At 43.1% G+C, this 20,569-nt stretch overlaps 1 protein-coding gene across 1 annotated transcript in view; it reads left to right on the top strand.

Moving 5' to 3' along the window:
- LOC116067198 (SH3 and multiple ankyrin repeat domains protein 2) overlaps positions 1-20,569 on the top strand; it is a 306,129-nt gene that overhangs the window by 267,253 nt on the left and 18,307 nt on the right. Inside the window, exons 18-24 of the mRNA XM_031323535.2 lie at positions 4,881-5,016; positions 8,318-8,398; positions 8,515-8,523; positions 13,349-13,372; positions 15,616-15,728; positions 16,008-16,113; positions 17,322-19,821. Of these exons, the coding sequence (XP_031179395.1) occupies positions 4,881-5,016; positions 8,318-8,398; positions 8,515-8,523; positions 13,349-13,372; positions 15,616-15,728; positions 16,008-16,113; positions 17,322-19,821 (2,969 nt within the window). The remainder of the gene's footprint in view (positions 1-4,880; positions 5,017-8,317; positions 8,399-8,514; positions 8,524-13,348; positions 13,373-15,615; positions 15,729-16,007; positions 16,114-17,321; positions 19,822-20,569) is intronic.

Below are 20,569 nucleotides of genomic sequence, written 5' to 3'. Positions count from 1 at the left end.
TGGGGAAATGCAACGCTACCAAGCCACGGCCGAGCGACGTGCGCCAGGCTACAGGGTAGCGTACAGCGTAGGGTCCGGTGTAGACGCAGATGGGTTCTGCAGGGGTACGCCGTCGATTCGACGCAGAAGCATAAAACGGCCTTTAATGTCTTTATTCGATAAAGGTAAAGATAGTAACGTTACGGCCATGCATAATGCCAATCCAGTGAGGCGCTGGCTGGCTGGCTTAACTTAAAGGTGGACAGCTAATCGATATTAATCTTTGCAGCTCTAGAAATATGTATAACAAAAGCATTGAGATATGAACTCAACCCCTAAATCTAAACATGCTCACCATGTCCTGAAACATGTCTCTCAATCTTATAACACGCTCTTAACTGGGATTTTGGTGTGTGTGCGTGCGCGTGTGTGTGTATCCGTCCTTCAAGCGTAGTTACATAATAGCGTGGAAAGACAGAGCAGGTTACATAAGGCCACCCCTATAGTGTGTGTGTGTGTGTGTGTGTACACTAGAAGTGTATTAGGGAACCTCAGTGTGTGTGATGGAGCACAACGGAGGAAACACAAGGTCATGGTGAAACAGCTGTTGCAGTATTTCTCTCTAATTACCAAAATGTCCGCCCTTGGTGCTGACCGAGCAGTGTTTGTTAGATTAAAACCCAGAGAGGGAGAGAGAGAGAGAGAGAGAGAGAGAAAGAGAGAGAGAGACTTTCCCTGGAGTGCGTCTGTGTCCCCCTCTCTGTCTTCATCACTTGTCCTCGCCGCTCCCTCTCCATCATCCTCTGCATTTTCCCTCAGCCACCACTTTAGCTTTCTCTCCCTCGTCCCATCCATCACTCGTCGGTGTCGCTCCAGGCCAGTTTCTCTTTCATCCATTCATCTGACCCCTCCTCCACTACTTGTCTGGAAGAAGAGAGGAGGGGCAGAGCGGAGATGGGAGGAGAGGAGAGGAGCAGGCCAGCAGGGCTCAGATTAAATTAGACGAGCTGTAATGAGATCAAAAACCATCAATGTGGGCATGCATGTGTTTGAAAGAGAAAGTATTAAATGTGTGTGTGTGTGTGTGTGTGTGTGTGTGTGTGTGTGTGTGTGTGTGTGTGTGCGTGTGCGCGTGCGTGTGCGCGTGTGTGTGTGTTTACAGATGATCTGATATATGAGCGTTTTGGGTACCAGCTTCATCGTAGGGCTGCACAATATGAGGAAAATATTTCGTTGCGTTTATTTTTGACTGATATTGCGAGAAGATTCACGATATTGGAGTGAATGATCATTTTTGTATCATTATTCTCATTTTCATTGAAAAATATATTTAAAAATAGAAATGATTTTTTGCGAGGATCTGTTCTTTAGTCTGTAGGATACGACTTGTAGGCCAGGACGTCTCTGCAGCACCACAATACTTCATTCAGAATGGTTTGACACATATTTTGCCTTTAACAAAATATGTGTTATTGCCCCCCCCTAGACCAAACGGGGGGTTTGGTCTATAAAATGTCAGAAAACAGTGAAAAATGTCATCCCAGTTTCTCAAAGTCCAAGCTGATGTCTTTAAATGTCTTGTTTTGCTTAAAAATGCTTCTTTTTTTGGCCACAAACCAACTTGTTGTGATTGTCTTTGAAGACTGTGAGGGCAGCGGCCGTCGCTCCCTCCGCTGCCAACAACATGAATATTGCAATTATGAAGATTGGCAGCAGGACATGAAGAAACACGCTGACACCCCACCCCCACATTTGCATAATCATGCTCAGGTTTAAAAATGAGTTGTTCAGCCTTTTCCTTGAAGTCTACTTAGTGCTGTGAGCAATTGTCTGCAGTTTGGATCAAAGAAAGGCACAACTTTTCCCCTTGAGAGAAAAAAATCTGATTCTAGTGATGTCCAACCAACAGTCCAAAACACGAAGATTAGATTAGAAGTGTATTACCATCAAAGACAAAGAAAAGCTCAAATCCTTAAAAAATTGAGAAGCTGCATCTAGATGGCATTTCTGCCTGAAAAATTACATAAACGTTTCTATGATCAAAATTGTTGAAGGTTAGTACGTCGGCGTATAAGGGCCGTTATAATAACTAAAATAAATAAATGGCAGAGCTGGGGGAGGGGGGTACTATTAGAGAAAAAAATATCACAAATTTGAAAGAAAAAACTCGGAAATTCTCTGAGATTAAAGTCACAAAATTATTTATTTTTTTAAGGAACCACATCACTTCACTTTGAAAGGTTGGCTCAAGCTCCTCACAACACAGACGTCGTTGCTTGCCGTGTGTTTTGCCTGCAGTGGATGATGTAATTATGCTTTGCAATCGGATTCAGCAAAAAGGAAACGCTCATGATTTTAGCCCAGAATCACTATGCAGCCGTGCTCCATACTGTTTCACCTCCTCACTAACAAATGTGTTTTTAGAGGGATGAGACGTTCTTCCCTCTGTAGCGTCACGTTATTTTGTCAGCTGTTTGGGCGGAGTAAGCAACAGCTTTCAGCTGCACAGCTTCTGGGAAGGCTGTTCTTGTGTATACTCGCTCATAGCTCCTCAGAGATCCATCCTCCATCCTTGCTCGCTGGGGGCAGGAAGAAGAGCTTTGAGACGGCTTTTATGAAGGAGGGCCAGAACAACTTCCGGTTCAAGTGAGGAGCGAGGAGATGAAGTGAGATCCAGCCGTGGTATTCCCTGTTTACCGGTGGCGTCTGTGGTGTGATGAGGTTGTTACAACCTTGCAAAATGAAGCAATGTGGTTCTTTGACACAAACAACTTCTTTTTTATCATAACTTTGGTACTTTGGTACTTTAATCTCAGAGAAGTTTTTTCTCGTAAATGTACGACTTCAATCACGGAAATTCTGGAAGGTTTTTTTGGGAATATTTCCCTCCTCCCTTTGCTTCGTAACTATTTTTATTTATTTTTTTTTACTTACAATGGCCCTTATGTTACGGTGGCCCTGAAGTGCAAACCACGACAGAAAATCCCACAACACAACAGCAATCCGCCACAACACAACAGCAATTTGCCACAACAAGACAGCATTTCGCTACAACACGACAGCAATTTGCCACAACAAGACAGCATTTCGCTACAACACGACAGCAATTTGCCACAATACAACAGCAATTTGCCACAACACAACAGCAATTTACCACAACACAACAGCAATTTGCCACAACACAACAGCAATTTACCACAACACAACAGCAATTTACCACAACACAACAGCAATTTGCCACAACACAACAGCAATTTACCACAACACAACAGCAATTTGCCACAACACAACAGCAATTTACCACAACACAACAGCAATTTACCACAATACAACAGCAATTTACCACAACACAACAGCAATTTACCACAATACAACAGCAATTTACCACAACACAACAGCAATTTACCACAATACAACAGCAATTTACCACAACACAACAGCAATTTACCACAATACAACAGCAATTTACCACAACACAACAGCAATTTACCACAATACAACAGTACCACAACACGACAGCATTTCGCTACAACACGACAGCAATTTGCCACAACACGACAGCATTAGTAAGACTGAAACGGAAAGGGTAGGTACACACTGATCCTTGTCCTGCTAGAAGAGCCTGGTAAGTTCAGAAAATTACATCACTTTACTGTAATGTGGCCTGTAAAACCAGGAAAAGACAACACCTTGCATCATATATACTATGATATCCAAAATTTAAGACAATATCTAGACTCATATATCGATATCTATATAATGCCCACCCCGGGGAGTGCCCGAGGGCCCAGCCCCACATTCAAAGACTTTGGGATATTTGAACACATGCTGCAAACATAGTTAGTTTCAGTGCTTTGTGTGTAATTGAGACACTTTTTCACATTGAAATATAATGTTAGTCCATCCCTCTTCTTCCCCCGTGGATGGTCAAGTTCCTGCCTCATCATTTATCAGTCACTTTGATGAACTGTCTACCTGGAAATAGCATCAGTCCCAGTATGAAGCCACCACAGGCTTAAAGTGATAAAGAGCATCTGCTGCAAAGCTTTCAACGTCTTTGCTGATGCACATTCTGTGTAACTGGTGTTTTGTTTCTAGCGGCCATAAACGTTAAGGATTGTTGCTTTGAATTTTTTTTTCAGAGATGGTTTTTCTTGCATAAACGTTGATAGCGAGGCTCTGAGGAAGACTGCAGCCATTCTAATAAAAAAAAACTTTCAACACCAAACTAAGTATCCTAATAAAGCCTTGAAAAATCTTTTATATCTGACATTCTGAATTTGATAACACAACCGTGTCCGTCACCTTCCTCTTTCTTTGTGTTGACGTTCTAAACTCTGGTGGGTTTATGAGGACTATGGTTAACCGCTCCTCAGATCTCTGCAGGGTAAATCCAGACAGCTAGCTAGACTATCTGTCCAATCTGAGTTTTCTCTCGCACGACTAAAACTACTTTTGAACCAAAACAAGTTCCCGAGGCTATTTTGCAGAGGCACCGTGTCTCCATCTGGCGCTTAGCACCACCCAAAATGATTGTGATTGGTTTAAAATAATGCCAATAAACCAGAGCACGTTTTTCTCCTATCCCAGAATGCTGTGTGGACTAGCCAGACCCTCCTCCGCAGCGCTGTGGAGGAAGGTCTGGCAATGCGAGACATAGCATGAGTTCGTAAGTTGGAAATTTCACCACAACTGGTTTTATTTTGTTGCTCAGAAAGTTGTCAAATACACAATCAACCTAAAAGGATCAGCCAGGTTTGCTTCTTTATGCTGACACCATTTCTAATGATACAGCAGGGCAAGAACATTGTTCCCAACTTTTCTACAAATGTGAAGATGTCTAGAAGTGCTTAAGGATTTGTCAGCCATTAATGAGTCCACTGTTGTGTGTTTTGTGTCAGGTGAACCAGGAGAATGTGGTGAAGGTGGGCCACAGACAGGTGGTCAACATGATCCGCCAGGGAGGCAACCGGCTCCTGATCAAGGTGGTGACAGTGAGCCGGAATCTGGACCCCGACGACACGGCACGCAAAAAAGGTACAACCTGTAGATTCTACAACAAGTAGATCCGGCCAGGCAATCTGATTAGTCAACTAGACATTTAAAAACAGTTTTTTAAACATTTGTATTCATGAAAATAAATCAGGAACTACAGTGGAACACACAGAAGCTCTTCAACATATTTATAGGAAGTGATTCATCAGATAACATTTTTTTCCAACGCTCTGGAGTTAACTGTTATTGGAAACTTTTGGTTCAGATAACATTAGCTGTGCCAGTGACATGGTGCTATGTTAAAAATAGCTGCTACATGTCAAGTTCACGGATGTACAGGAGATAACTCTGTTAATAGAAAAGTTATTTTTTTCAGCAGATATCTTAGTTATAACAAAATTGAGCTAGCTTTGGTGTTTATATGTGCAGTATTTATTCAGTTTGGGGAATCCCACAATCTCTACGAAGCTAACGTTAGCTTAAGTTGGCTAGCTGACTAAACAGGGTCCAGAAATAGTCTCTGTTGCTTGAGGTTCGTGGACGTATAGGAGCTAAATCTGTAGATAGAAAAACTATAATTTTTTCAGCAGATATATTGGATATAACTAGATTGAGCTAGCAAAGCAGTTTTGTGTTTATATGTGTGGTATTTATTCAGTTTTGGAAATCCCAACATCTCATACAGCTAATGCTAGCTTAAGTTAGCTGGCTGACTAAAGCAGGGACCTAAAATCGTCTATGTTGCTTTTTTATTTTGAGAGTGAATTGCCCCACAATATGAACACAGTTTGATTATAACTTTTATTTTGTTGGTAACCTTTGTTGTATAATTTCAATATTACACTCAATTTAACGTCATATTATTGTCCCTTCAGTGATGCTTACGGACACGGTCCAAAATTAACGCTTGTAAATTTTACGCTTGGCGAGTAAATCTCAGAGGGCTATCTGCCACATGACGGGTAAATGTTTGTTCCAAAAAAGTTATGTTTTTCAGTCTTCATTTTTGTGAAGCTGCAACTACATAGACTGACGCAGACACACCGGAACACCAGCCACCACGTCACTTCTGTTTACTGACAGGTTAATTAATTAGCCAGTATGTGCCGATTTTTGGCAGGAGTCAGCCAGCCTTCCAAAAGAAAGCACCTATTTTCCTATTTTTTTTTTGGCGTAAGTTACTAGTGGGAACAACAATCTTTAAAATTGGTCGAGAAGGCTGTGACCGGCAACTTGGAACTGGGCTGCAATGTAATTCTGTAGGGCAAATGTGCATTGTCAATTTCATACACTGAAAGTGATGTTTTTGCCACTGACAGGCTCATATTGTTATAATAAGTGTCTTGACAACATTATGGAACGGACCTGACAGAGATAGCTTTAGAAAGAGTTAAATCCTCTTTGTTTAACCAGAAACAGCTCTGATATCGCTATCGCTAATCCCACCAAACTCCACTTAAATAAACAATACTTTTAGCGTGTATAGAGCCAACATATTTTCACATGTAAATCGGTAAACTATGTGTTCATTTTAACCAAAACTAGAGTTTTGATGGTTGTAAAAGTGGAAAGACAACCCAAAACGGCTTTTCATAGTTTTATTGAATGAAGTGTATTTTACGATGATAAAATTTCAGTTTATTTACATGGAGTCTGATGGCTATAGTGATAGCAATTTTGCGGACGTTTATTGTTGTTTGATGTTCTTTTATGTTAGGACTTACTCTTTAACAGAATGGTCAACCTTATTATTCTAAGGTCAGACACTTAGAATAATAATCTGAGCCTGTCAGTGGCAAAACAAACACTTTTGTGGATGTAAATTGAAGGTGCGCAATCGCCCTATTAACTTACATTGTAGCTTGTTTTGCTGACTGCCGACTGCAGCGGTCTCGCTTAATACTGGACCAATGTCAAAGATTGTTGTTCCCATCAGTCACTTAGACACAAACACATAGGAACATAGGGTCCAAGTTGAAAAAAAAAAAAAAAGGAAGTTACTCTTTAATTCTACTTTTCAGAGTTATGTTGAAGAACATCTATGAACAGAAGGAGATATCCTGTTCAAAACTGCGCTACGAATGACTGACGGTGGTGTTTAGTGTTCAGCATTGTCCCCCAATACATAAATGATACATGGATTAGAAAATAAAATAATAATAAGGAGCTTCAGGTACGGAGCAAGCAGGACACCGCTGGAGTAAAATGGTGTGAGGGACCTTCTGCTGTGTGGATCTGCTAACAGTTTTACCTCCTGAGACTGCAGTGAAGCAGCATGCTGACTAATGATGTGTTATGTAATTACATTCTTCAGAGGCAGCAAGAAATCTAACTTAGTCCGTGTTCGCAATACAAACAACAAAAATAGCACACAAGCAGAGGTTCATATATTTCATATTAAGCTGCTGAATGTCTAAAGTCAGATTTAGTAAATGCAGCATGATTATAGCTTGTTAGATTATCAGAACTAAGTCTCTCACTCATAGGCGGAAATCACGGGGGGGGTCAGGACCCACCCCATCTGAGGGCTTTTTTTGTTTGTTATGGAAACGACAGGTCTGGCTACTCCACTTGTCAATGGTCGGATGTCTAAAAAGCGCTTGACGTAGGGCGTTTTTTCCAGAAAAGGCAAACTTTTTTCGACTTCAACAAGACACTCCTTTTAAAAAGCGATCAGGACTTTTTTGAAAACACGGTTTACTAAAAAAGACGCCAAGTGTGAACACAGCCTAATGCTATTTTTGAGGGTTACAAATGTAGATTTAATGGATTTAATGGATAAGAACATAGGATAGGCATATATAAGCGTTTGCTTCAGCCTCATCCTTTCAATCACTGTTTACTGTTTGAGTTTACACTGTGATAGGTATATAATTATTGTTTTGATGATGACTGAATAAAAACTACTCTCTCTGTCCTACATTGTTTTTATGAATGAACTAGAGCTGGGCAATATATCGATATTATATCGATATCGTGATATGAGACTAGATATCGACTTAGATTTTGGATATCGTAATATGGCATAAGTGTTGTCTTTTCCTGGTTTTAAGGCTGCATTACAGTAAAGTGATGTCATTTTCTGAACTTACCAGACTGTTGTAACTGTTCTATTATTTGCCTTTACCCACTTAGTCATTATATCCACATTACTGATGATTATTTATCAAAAATCTCATTGTGTAAATATTTTGTGAAAGCACCAATAGTCAACACTACAGTATCGTTGTGGTATCGATATCGAGGTATTTGGTCAGAAATATCATGATATTTGATTTGATCGTCCAGCCCTAGAATGAACCCTAATTTGATGTATGTATTTAAGTCTCTCTGTCTCCCTCAGCCCCTCCGCCTCCAAAGAGAGCCCCGACCACCGCCCTGTCCATGCGCTCCAAGTCCATGACCTCTGAACTGGAGGAGCTTGGTAAGAGCGTCCCGCTAACCTTTTTACTCCCAATGTCTTCAGGAAGACTGTGTCTAACAGCGTCTCTCTCTTTCTTCCTCTTCCTTCTTCTCATTGATTGGTTGATCTCTCAATAGTGGATAAAGGTAAGCAGTTATTGCTGCGTAACCTTTTGCAAGGTTCAACGTTAAGGTTTATTTTTTCTTTTATTGGCCCCTATACAAATAGTATTTTTCAGAACAGTCAGAAGTGTTGAAAAAAAAGTTTAAAAAACCTGTCAAAAGCGGTGAAAAAAAATTGTTAGAAAGGGTCAAAAATGTAACAAAAAAAACAAACACATAAAACATATTTGAAATAATAGTTTTCCAGTCAAAAGCGTCGAAAAAATGTTAGAAAACCCATCAAAAGCGCCAAGCACCAACTCAATTCTTGCTCCGCCAACGGCACACACAAATCATATCCTTCAACAAGCGTCCTCCGACGGGGCAAGAGAACGTTAACATCATTAATGATACCATGACGCCCGTACGGGCATGTGGGTTGTTATCAGGGCTTTAAATTGACACCCGCCAAATGCAGGTAAAAATGAACTTTGGCGGGTAATTTTAATGTTATGAGTCAATTCGGCCGGCGATGAATGAAGCAAAGCGTCTGTTTGAAACGATGCGACAAGTCAGTGTTTCCAGATTGGTCTGTTTTCTGCCAAGACATTTGGGCAGTTTTGTGTTTCTTTGCCTGGGAAACGTAATCTTTACACCAGGGGCGATTATAGGATCAGTCCTGTAGGGGAGCTCAGCCTCTAATGAGAATGTGACACGGATACAGGGCCCTATCTTGCACACGGCGCAGCGTAAAGCCCGACGCAAGTGTCTTTGCTAGTTTAAGATCGACGCAGTTGTCAATTTCCCGTCCAGTGCCCACGTCGTTTAAATAGCAAATGCACCTGCGCCCATCTGTGGCCCATGGGCGTGCTGGTCTTACAGGGAGGTGTGTTCAGGTGCATTCTGGGCGTGCTGGTCTTATAGGGAGGTGTGTTCAGGTGCATTCTGGGCGTGCTGGTCTTATAGGGAGGTGTGTTCAGGTGCATTCTGGGCGTATTGCTATCTTGAGGCAGCGGGAAGTGATCGCATCATTGACCAACAAAAACCTGGTCTAAAGTCAATAACGCAACATTTCATTATTATTTTAACAGCAAATATGCTCCTAGGCTCGTGCACAGCGCGCACCCACTGTGTTTGTTACACACACAGGGACGCACAGCAGCACACACACATGCAGAAGATTACAAATAAAAATACTACGGTGCAAATCCTCCATCATAACAGCAATGCTCCAAGGTCCAAACGCGCCTGGATTTTAAAGGGAATGGGAGATGATCTCTGATTGGTTTATTGCATGTTACGCCCAAAACACACCTCTGATTAATGAAGACACTAAGTACAACCCTTTTGAGCCATGCGCCTGCGCACGGACCCTTTTTGCTGCCGTCAAACTAGCAAAAGTGGATTTGGACACGCACTAAACGCACCAGTGCCATGCCCTTCACGCCGTGCGCTTAGATCGTTAAAATAGGTCCCACAGTGCCTTACAAAGTGTTAACCCCACACACACACACACACACACACACACACACACTGCTAAATCAGTAATTTCATTATCTGATAATCTCTGAGCTAGGTACTGAACAACAACGTCAGCTAATGCTTTTTGACACTATTAACACTATGATGGGGCTTGAGCCCCCCTAAAAAGGGTCTAAAATCGCCCATGCTTTACACACAGCTTGTGGTACTAATTCTACATTTCCCATGAACACTAAGCCGTGACGTGTCAGAGAACCGTTAGCTATGCGCCTAACGATTACAACTACGCTGAAACGGAGAAGACGAACGGAAAGGAGCCAAACAAACCAGAGGAGCTGAAATTAAAGTAAAGTTAGTTAGGATTAAAGAAAAAAAACATGGCTAGTGGAATATCTGATTGGCTGGTAACTTTGAAAAATCTACTAGCCGTGTTGGCTGGTGATCAAAAAAGTTCATTTAAAGCCCTGGTTGTTATATGAACTTGCCCCGGGCCTTTGGGCAACCCTTATTGTTGAACCTTCAACATCTGTCCCGCTGACACCGTCTGAATCAAGCTTTTGTTCTGGCTATGCAATTTAAGTTTCCATCATTTAAAGATTTTGCTTTGGTTTGCCTTTTAACCCTCGATGTTGTCTTCCCGTCGACCGTGCAACTTTTGGGGGTTTTTTTGGTCACAGTTTAAAATTAAAATTTTTGGTCATCTTTTTCGACACTTTTGTCACTTGTCCTGACGTTTTTGTGTCACCTTTTTGTAATTTTTTTGTCACTTTTTCCGAAATTTTTGTCACTTTTTTTCAACGTCCTTTTATCCATTTTTTTCAAATGCTATAAAATTGAACTGATCATTTATTTTACTTGAGAAGAGCGTTGTATTTTTTTGACAATTTGGTTAAAAGAAACCCAAATTTCTGATACAGAATCTTTTTGAAAACGGGTCAAATTTGACCGGAGGACAACAGGAGGGTTAAAAAAAGACGGAAAGTGTTTTTCCTCCCGCATCTCCTGCCGTCCTTTGCCATCATGCATGAAGGACTCGCTCCCATGAGCTGTCGCTGTGGCTTTCAACAGCTCAAACACATGACATTGGTATGCTAGTATCAACTCTAGTTTTATATATGTGTGTGTGTGTGTGTGTGTGTGTGTGTGTGTGTGTGTGTGGTATGTGTACCACTTCAGAGGACCCTCTGTGTGTTGCATTGAAAAGTGCTGTGTCATCCTAATACCTTCTGACAGACAGGGCTGTCAGCGTTTCTGAGACACATGAACCGAAAGGAGACATGGGAGAGGCCACATCGGTGCTGAACAGGCCGTAGAGGGGAAGGAAAGAGGGAAGGAAGGGAAGGAAGGGCAGGAGGTGTGAAGGCAGGATGGGAGGGAGGAAGTGTGTTGGATAGAGTAGTGTTTCCCCCAGAAAAATTTGTTAGCCCGGTGGCAAGTGTCTTTATTTTCGACGAGGGCCCAGTTGGGGCCAGTCACAAACTGATGGAAGCATTGATGTAGAGCCCAATAGTTTCTGTGATAACAGAATCATGGACGGAATCGCAACGTTAGCTAGGAGAGCTAATGTACCTGTTGGGCCACAGAGTAAAGAAAACGTCACCACCCAAACTAGCAGTCAGTCCGACCGGCGGGGACATGTTGCTGTTCCTGACGCTAGATTTGGTTTATCAAAGACACTAGCAAGGCAACACAGGACAGAAAATAAGCACAGCAGAGAATACAGATAGCTCGGACCTCCCTGTTTAACTATACATTATTTTTATTTTTTTAATCTTATTTATTATTTCTAGTTTATTTCTTGTACTTTTGGTTTGTGTGTGAGTGAGTAGGTGTGTATGTCCTTGGTAACTTGATACTTGCTGCTTGTAACAGAGTCATTTCGCAATTTGGGATTAATAAAGTCCATCTATCTATCTATCTATCTATCTATCTATTGCTGCGTTCCAGACACAATTTTTAGCCCGTAAGTTACGACTTCAAGTCACAACTCACGACTTGGTAGTGTTCCAGGCAATGTCACGACAAACCCTTCTAGCTAGCGTTAGCGTTAGCTAGTGGCTACCTAACGTTGACGTTAGCTAGCGCTAGCTGATACTAGCACTAGCTGATACTAGCGATTTCTAGTCGGCGACATAGTTTGGGCTTCATTTAATAAACATAACCTGTAGTAGTACACAATTGTATGTCTATTGTTTTGATTACAATGTGCGGAAAAAAGAAAGTAAATTTCAATATTCACAATATAAAAGATAAAATCAGCAATACGTGTTTTTCTTTTAATAAGCATGGAACATCGAACAGTCAAACACAGAACATTTATCAGAAAAGCTAAAGTTATAATAATAATAAAAAACAATTCCAAAAAAAAATATCAGTGCTTTCTGTAGTGTAAGTGAAATGTCTAATATGCTTTAGTTCAACAGCAGCATCTACATATTACACCTTCTACCATCATGTTAAATAAAATCCCCTAAAAATATGACCTACTGTATCTGTAAACAATCTGTGAAATGTGACATGATTCCAGCATCAGTAAATGTACTAATAAAAAGAGGAATCAAAAATGTTAAACCAAATGTTACACCAAACATTCAACTAAATATTGCACATTTGACCAATCGCGCTCTTCACGATTAGCTAATCGCATTCTTTCAAATCTCGATTTTACGGTGGCCGACAGGGGCAAACGCACTGCAACTTAATGAAACACGCAAATAGGCAAAACAAATTAAGAAAACATCTTCATTAATTTGACAACACATGCGCAGCATTTATCAAACGCGCTGCAAATACACACAACACAACCAAAAACACAAACGCGCTGCAAATACACACAACAGAACCAAATACACAAATGCGCTGCAAATACAGAAACGATGAATCGTTCAGCCCTATAGTATTTGCAGCTTTGTGTCAACGGTGTTCCAAAGAGCAGGCGGAGAGATAAAAAAAGAAAGGGTGAATGAATAAATGAATGACAGGAGAGGGAGTCTGCTTCTATTGCAGGAAATTGCTGACAGAAAAAAATCCCCCTGGCCAGCGTGTTTCCTCCAGAGCTGCTTATCTGACACATTTGCATTTCATTCTTAATTTTAATATGTTTATAGTAGCAGTAGTTGTGCTTGGTAGCGTTGTGTCGTCTAAAGTGCGTTCGTGTTTTAATATCTGAATGTAAATTTGGGGATTCAAACACCATCTGCATCTGCTGCAGTAGGACACATTTAAAGAGATGAAAAATACATTGACTGAAGACTTTTTTTTGGTGCAAATATTAAACACGGAAGCTCCAATACAAGTGCGTTTTTGCTCGTCTTGTGAGAAGCATTAAGTCTGTTTTGGTTTAAAGATTCCGAAATCTTTTTCTGCCCCCCCCCCCCCCTCTCCGAAGCCACTCTAAGGAAAAAGAAAGGTGGTAAGTCACTGTAGGCATGTTTAATTCTGATCCAGTATTTGCGATGACTTATGATTTATGTCACATACCTTCCTCACCCCACCTCACTGTGGTTAACTAACACTGTTGACACTTTATTTTGTTTTTTTTTCTATAACAGTTTGATTTGTCTGACATGCAAACCAAATGGTGTTACACCCGTAGTGGATTTGCATGGTTTACAGTGTGTTTTTTGACTACAGCTGTTTTGAACGTCGTCGTGTTCTGAATGTTGTTCCTGCATGGTTTAATGTCGAGCAGAAAGATGTCTAAGCTCCTCTGTCTCTGATTATTGTTTCTTCTTCTTTCGGACTCGGTTTAGACGATATCGCACTTTGTGGATACTGACTGAGTCGTCCCATTATACACTTTTGATTAAAAGGAGTCCTGCACCTCAGCTTTTCCTAAACACGAACAGCAGCAGAACCCACATTATTTCATTTCTGAATTTCAATCTTCAAACACAATGAAACATAGCAACAGACCCTTGATGAGGAATTACAGATTACTTTAAGTCTGTGTGTGTGTGTGTGTGTGTGTGTGTGTGTGTGTGTGTATATATATATGTATATTTATGTGTGTGTGTGTGTGTGTGTGTGTGTGTGTGTGTGTGTGTGTGTGTGTGAGAGTTTGTGTATGTGCATATGTGGGAAAAAAAACACCCCCTGTTGCTGTAAGTCAATGTTTGTTCATTTTACCTGATCTAAAAAGGTTTGTTTCTTTTCTTTATGTGTGCCTTCTTATGTGTGTGTGTGTGTGTGTGTGTGTGTGTGTGTGTGTGTGTGTGTGTGTTTGTATTTGAACAGTGGGAGGTTTATTCCAGGAAATGTTTCACTCTCAGATAGGTTTCCAGGGCAACTGTGTTTCATGTTGTCTGATATGCTGTAGCAGCAATCCAACTGGGAGAGCAAGGAAATGTGCATTTTTCTTCCGTTTTGTGTGTGTGTGTGTGTGTGTGTGTGTGTGTGTGTGTGTGTGTTTGTTTTAGCTGTAACTGTAGTAAGGTCATTGACGCTCCTTTCCTTTACCCTCTCCTCCCTTCCTCTCCCCTCCCCACTCCTCTCCTCTGTGTGTAGATGCGCAGAAGAAGAGGATTGTTTTCCAAGTCACTCTAAGTAATCCTTCCCCCTAATGCATGGAAGCTTTCTACATCGTAGACAGAGCCAGCCAGGGAGGGCATACAGTACAGTGAGAGGCCAGATCAGGGCTAGCATGTAGCTTCTCTGAGCTAAACCGTTTTTAGGTGGACTCTGTCTGATGGCATCATGGCACACCAGAGGGAAGTTCAAGTCTGCCAAATTTGCCGTTGACACCTTTCCCACGTTGCAGGCTCCAAAAAAAAAAAGCAAGGCTACATTTCCACTACTATGTTTTGGTTTATAAACAAATATCTTTTGCTACGTTTACGCCTCGCGGCCACACTACTCCGGCGTTTCCGAGCCCCTAAAAACACTGCAGCCCCCGTTTTTGGTTTGAAAACTCTGAGGTTGCGTTGTAGTCTGGACGGGCGCAAACAGAGACCTTTGGAAACGACAACGCACGTCATCATAGCTCCAAGATAATAAACCCCTGCTCTAACTTTTCGCCATTGTTTTTCTTTCTCTGAAGTGTTTTCTGTATTTTCAATTTATACATCCATGATTTTCAACCACAGAGTAACGTCAGACCATCTGTTTCCTGGCAGTAACATGCCCAGTGTGTGTGTGTGTGATGGTCATGTGATATGCGTTGTTAGACGTGTTAATATAGACGGGGGATTAGTTTTGCCACTGGAGCTAAAACTCTTGCGTGGATGGAAATCCTTTTTGTCTCAAAATGCTGCTTGAAAAATAAAAAAAACATAGTAGTGTAGATGTAGCCTAAAACTGAGAAAGATAACGGCAAACTTGACAGACCTCACATTCATTGTTCATTTTACATTTAACAAGGGAACAACCTTGAGCGTTGGATGATGCTGCTGAGTCGGCTGTTTGGAAAGAGCTTGCACGGCTTGCAAGGCTGGACACGCCCGACACATTTCATCAAAGTCCTCCTGTCCCCAAAATGTTTTTGAATGTTTGTTTTTTGTTTCAGTCTCATTCGCAGTCAGTGGAAACAGAGGAAAGGGTCACTGTGAATGATTAGCTTGCGTTTGGCCCATGAGAAACTAACTAAGGCTTTGCAAGTTAAGTCCTGCTATTGTCAAAGGTTGTCCCTCACGAATTATGGCTCGCTTTATCTTCCAGACAAGGTTGAAGAGATGACGCACGCCCAGAAGACCTCGCCTGTTGATACGAAGATTGCCACAATCAAACCACGGCCATCCAGTCGCTGTTTGGTTACGGCAGCTGATATGAATGTAGGTGACCAAAACAAAAACAAAAATACATACAGAGGTGGAACATACATAAATAACTGTTAAATGATTAACTTTTTAAGACTTAGATTACTCATTAAACAGTTTATATTATGGCATCTTCTGAATATGTCGTGGTCTTGTTTTGGTTTTGAGTGTGTTATATTAATTTCGTAGCTATATGTACGAATGGTTCATGAGACCAGCCTGTCAGGAGAGAGCTAATGAAGAGTATGTGTATGTGTATTTCTGGGTATATCATTAACACATTCTTGTTTTCAGTCCATGTATCATGACCGCCAGGGAGTAGCAGTGGTGCCACCCACTGTGCCTGGGGCCTTTCTGGGGATACCTGAAAAGAGCACTTTGAAAAAGCAAAAGTCCATAGGTATGATGTGTAAAAGTTTGTGTGCGTGGGCGTGTGAGTGTCAGCTCAGTTATGAACTCCATGTCCAGTACCTTGTGCTTTTAGCTAGTCGTAATATTCTATTAATGCTCAGAGGACTTGCTCTGTGTGCTCAAGCAATATTGCAGCTAATTATAGATAAATTAGAACGATCCAGTCAGCAAAGTGTGCTTTGAGGCGATAATATTGGAAGTCATTAAGCATTATGCTGAAACCTCATTCTCACTGCCGAACTAGAGGGACGTCATGCAGGCTAATGTTACTCACAGCGCTTTTGATTTGCAATGCCATCATTATTATTATGACAAAAAATGAAAAGCCTTTTTTGCAATAATTGCATTGAAAGCACTTTTGGCATGTTCCTGTTTGATGACACTGGTGTGTCAACTAAAGAGTGTCAATCATCTACAAGGTGACGGTAAGATAAACTTGATGTCACTTTGTGCAAGCCATTTGGGTCTTTTAATTGACATAATTAGACATTTTTGATGTACACAGCTCCCATAACTACCCCATGGCTACTCTTCTGACTAACATTCTTACTCCCAACTCGTCAAATACTGACGCTCTGGTTAGGGACCCACTAGCATCACTTTTGAACTCCCTGGGTACTCCTTTGGCATCATTTGTCAACAAGCTTGGTCAGGACCCCCCCAATTTTTCAACGGGCAGGGTAAAACCACTTGGTTAGGACTCAAGTCCAACTCGAGTCGCTATTTTTTGGACTTGTGACTCGACTCACTCGTACTTGGACTCGACAGTTGGTGACTCAACTACAACACTGTCTGACCCTGAGGGCCACTGACCAAGCATCAGTACTTTACGAGTTGGTAGTGAGAACGGGTTGCTTTTGAATAATTTTAAATTCAGCATTCTGTCTTTAATATAGATGTTTATTTTTGTCCTTAATTTTAGTCCATGTCAACTCGTGGTGTTGGATAATTGGTCAAATTAACTCACCAGTAAATGCCCACTTGCTGCAGCAAACATCCTTTAGTCAGCTACTCTTCTCATCTATCTGGCCTCTCACAAATATCAGGGATCCCTTGCTTGGATAAATAAAGGTTAAGAAAGAGCTCACATCAATAAATGAGACGTGCTGTGTAAAGAGGAGGCCATGCTGAAAATAAAAAATAGGGAAATCTCCCGAGCTCGTCACATAATTTTTCTTTCTGCTCAATTTCTCCAAGGTACATCGGAGGATGAGAAACAGGGATTCCTCACACCTCCCCTACTCAAGTTCTCCCGCAGCCTCTCTATGCCCGACACCTCAGAAGACATCCCTCCTCCTCCAGCCATCTCACCTCCTTCGCCACCGGACTATAACTCAGCTGCTGCCCCAACACCCAAGAGCTACGGCACCACACGACCCAGCTTCACCCAGAATTCACCCAATGCAGTGAAGACGATTAGCCGGACCACCGACGTTGGTACATTAAGGCGCGGCTATTTCCGCCAGAGCTCCGAGCACTTTGAGACCACACGGATTCGAGGGCGCACACCAGTGCCGGAGAACCCTTACTCCGAGGTGGGCAATAAGACACTGTATGTGCCAGCCAAACCAGCTCGAAGGAAGGGCATGCTAGTAAAGCAGCCCAACGTTGAGGACAGTCCCGAGAAAACGTGTCGCATGCCAGCTAACCCCTCGGGCGCGGTTTCCATGCCTACTACGCCAGTAGAACGAACTTGCTCTTCCATTCCCATCCCCACTATCATCGTTAAGGAGCCCTCCACCAGCAGCAGTGGAAAGAGCAGCCAGGGTAGCAGTATGGAGATCGAGCCCACCACCCCTGAACACCCACCTCTAACGCCCACTGTTTGTGGTTTGCGTCCTGAAGACCCTATGTCTCTAAGCAACCCCTTTGCGGCAGCTATTGCCGGAGCAGTACGGGACCGGGAAAAGAGGCTAGAGGCAAAAAAACATTCAACTGCCTTCCAGTCAGTAGACATGGGGGATGATGACTTCAGTGGTCCCACACCAACACCTCGCCTTCGCCATTCAAAGTCTATCGATGAAGGCATGTTTAGTAGCGACGAGCGGCTTCGAAGGATATTGGGTCCCCCTCTCGCATCACAGCTTGGACCCCCTGTTGGGGGTGGTAGTGGCAACATGACAGATTTCAACACTCCTGAGCCTACAGTGGTACGGGAACCTCTAAACACTAGAACAGGCCAGTGTCCCAACCTGGACAGTCCTGTTAGTCTCCCAGCCACTCCTCCTAAGAGCCACTACAGGGCCAATGGGACCTACCTCCATCCTGTCACCGGCAAGCCCTTGGATCCTAATTCTCCACTTGCTCTGGCCCTGGCAGCTCGTGACCGGGCGATGAAGGAGCAACAAAACCATCCTCAGAATCAGACACCAAATCCTCCTCAGGTTCAGCAAACGCCCAAGCACGAAGCCCAGTCCCTCCCAATTCAGCCAAGCCACAAACCAGACCTCAACCAACCGCTGTTTATTGACACCAAACTACGCTCCGGGATCGAGACAAGTTTCGCTGCAATCTCCTCAGCAACCATGGGCCGGCCTGGCCGAGGCGGTCTGCGGAGGCAGGCCACGGAGCAGAAGTATGAGTCTGATGGGGCACGGGAAGAACGGCAGCATCAGGCAGCTGAGGAGAGGAAAAGTGCGCCAGCCGATGTGGCAGACACATCACCACCCAAGTCAGCCGGGCTGTTGATGGTCCACACCAGCAACGAAGCAAGCAACAAGGTGAACAACCAAGAGGTGGAGGGGCAGGATAGCAACAGGCCTTCTGAGCTGAAGGACCCCAACCAACCCGATCCTGTCAACGCTACAACACTGTCCGTCAATCCTCAGCCACCCTCATCACGGAGGAGGAGCATTCCCTTAGGCGAGTCCATGGATGAACCCGTAAAGCTGCCCTTCCGCATCCCCCCTCCCCCTCTGGCCTCAGTTGACATCGATGAGGACTTTGAGTTCTCGGAGCCCCTTCCCCCGCCGCTAGAGTTTGCCAACAGCATTGACATTCCTGATGACCAGGCTAGTGCCATTGCAGAGATGCTTCATCAACAGAGACGGAATGGGGGACACCCTCTACCCCCATACCATGCTCACGCCCCACCACCTGTCTCTGATCAACATAAACGGGTGGCAAACAGCATGCCCCCCTCATATCCTCCCCCTCCACCTGACTCAGAGTCAGGGGTGGGTGACTCAGGCATCGAGGAGGTAGACAGCCGCAGTAGCGGGGATCCTCAGCACATGGAGACCACCAGCACCGTTTCCAGCATCTCCACCCTGTCATCGGAGGGAGGCTTCTGCGACAGCGCTCTGGAGAGCCTTTACGCCACCGCAGACGGGCATGCCTTCCTGGTGGATCGGCCCCCTGTGCCACCCAAACCCAAGGGCAAGTCCGTCATAAACAGAACATCTCTTTATCATGACGCTCTCATTGAAGAGCCCCCGGAGTCCTATGGGTCGCCGCCTCAGGCCCCTCCCCCTCCCCCTTCGTCCTCTGAACCTCCTAGGACTCCAACTCAAAGGACATCCAAGCTGTGGGGCGATCAGCCCCCCGAGCTGCGCAGCCCCCCATCCACACCAGACTCCAAGAACACAGTTATCACCGAGCTGAGCTCCATTCTGCAGCAAATGAATCGCGACAGGCCAGCCAAGCCAGGAGAAAGCCTCGACTCCCCCACGGGGACCAGGGGGGGCTTCGGAACAAGGTACGTAATAAGTCCTTAATGACTCTGGGTTTCCAAATTCTTTTTATCTAAATTTTTTTAATTTTGTGTGTAATGCCCCATATGTCAGTCCCAGATCTTTTACTTTAGTTAATAATCTATCTCAGTGGTATGTTAATTGTGTAAGAAATTAACTCTCTCTCCGTATAGGTTGGGCAAACCCCTTACAGTCTACAGTGATTTGATGGCATTGTCTGCTGTTCACAGTTCACACTGTGTCACAGCATGGATACTTGACATATCTAGCCATTCAGATAAATTGGGTTTTATTTCATGTCTTCATTTACATATCTAGCCATTCAGATAGTTTTGGTTTTATTTCCCCGGGTTTTGTGATATCTATCACAAAGGGGACTACCAGCTGATCCACTGCATGCTCATTGTTGATTATACTTATGAGTGTGGTTTTGTGTTGACTTTTTTCAACTTTGTCTCCTGGTTAAAGCCTGTTGAGTTGTGTGTGAAAAGAGGCTTCATATTTATATAAATGATAACCCCACACATTTTATTGACGCGCGATTAACTGCCGTTTTGTAGTTTGGGAATTTAGGAAGCGATACAGCAGTAACGTTGTGGATGGCTAGCAGAAACAAACCTCCTTGAGCAGAAATGGAAAAAGAAAACTGTCTTTGGAATGGCAAGTTCAGTTTTAAAGCCCTTCCAGATGGTTTCTTTCGACAAGACTTAAGTTATTTGCACGTACTGTCAGTGTGAGTTGAGTCTCATCACC

This window comes from Sander lucioperca, chromosome 3 (genome assembly GCF_008315115.2).
Source record: "Sander lucioperca isolate FBNREF2018 chromosome 3, SLUC_FBN_1.2, whole genome shotgun sequence".
Taxonomy (NCBI): domain Eukaryota; kingdom Metazoa; phylum Chordata; class Actinopteri; order Perciformes; family Percidae; genus Sander; species Sander lucioperca.
Note: the sequence above shows the minus strand (reverse complement) of the source record. Positions and strands in the feature narration are given on the sequence as shown.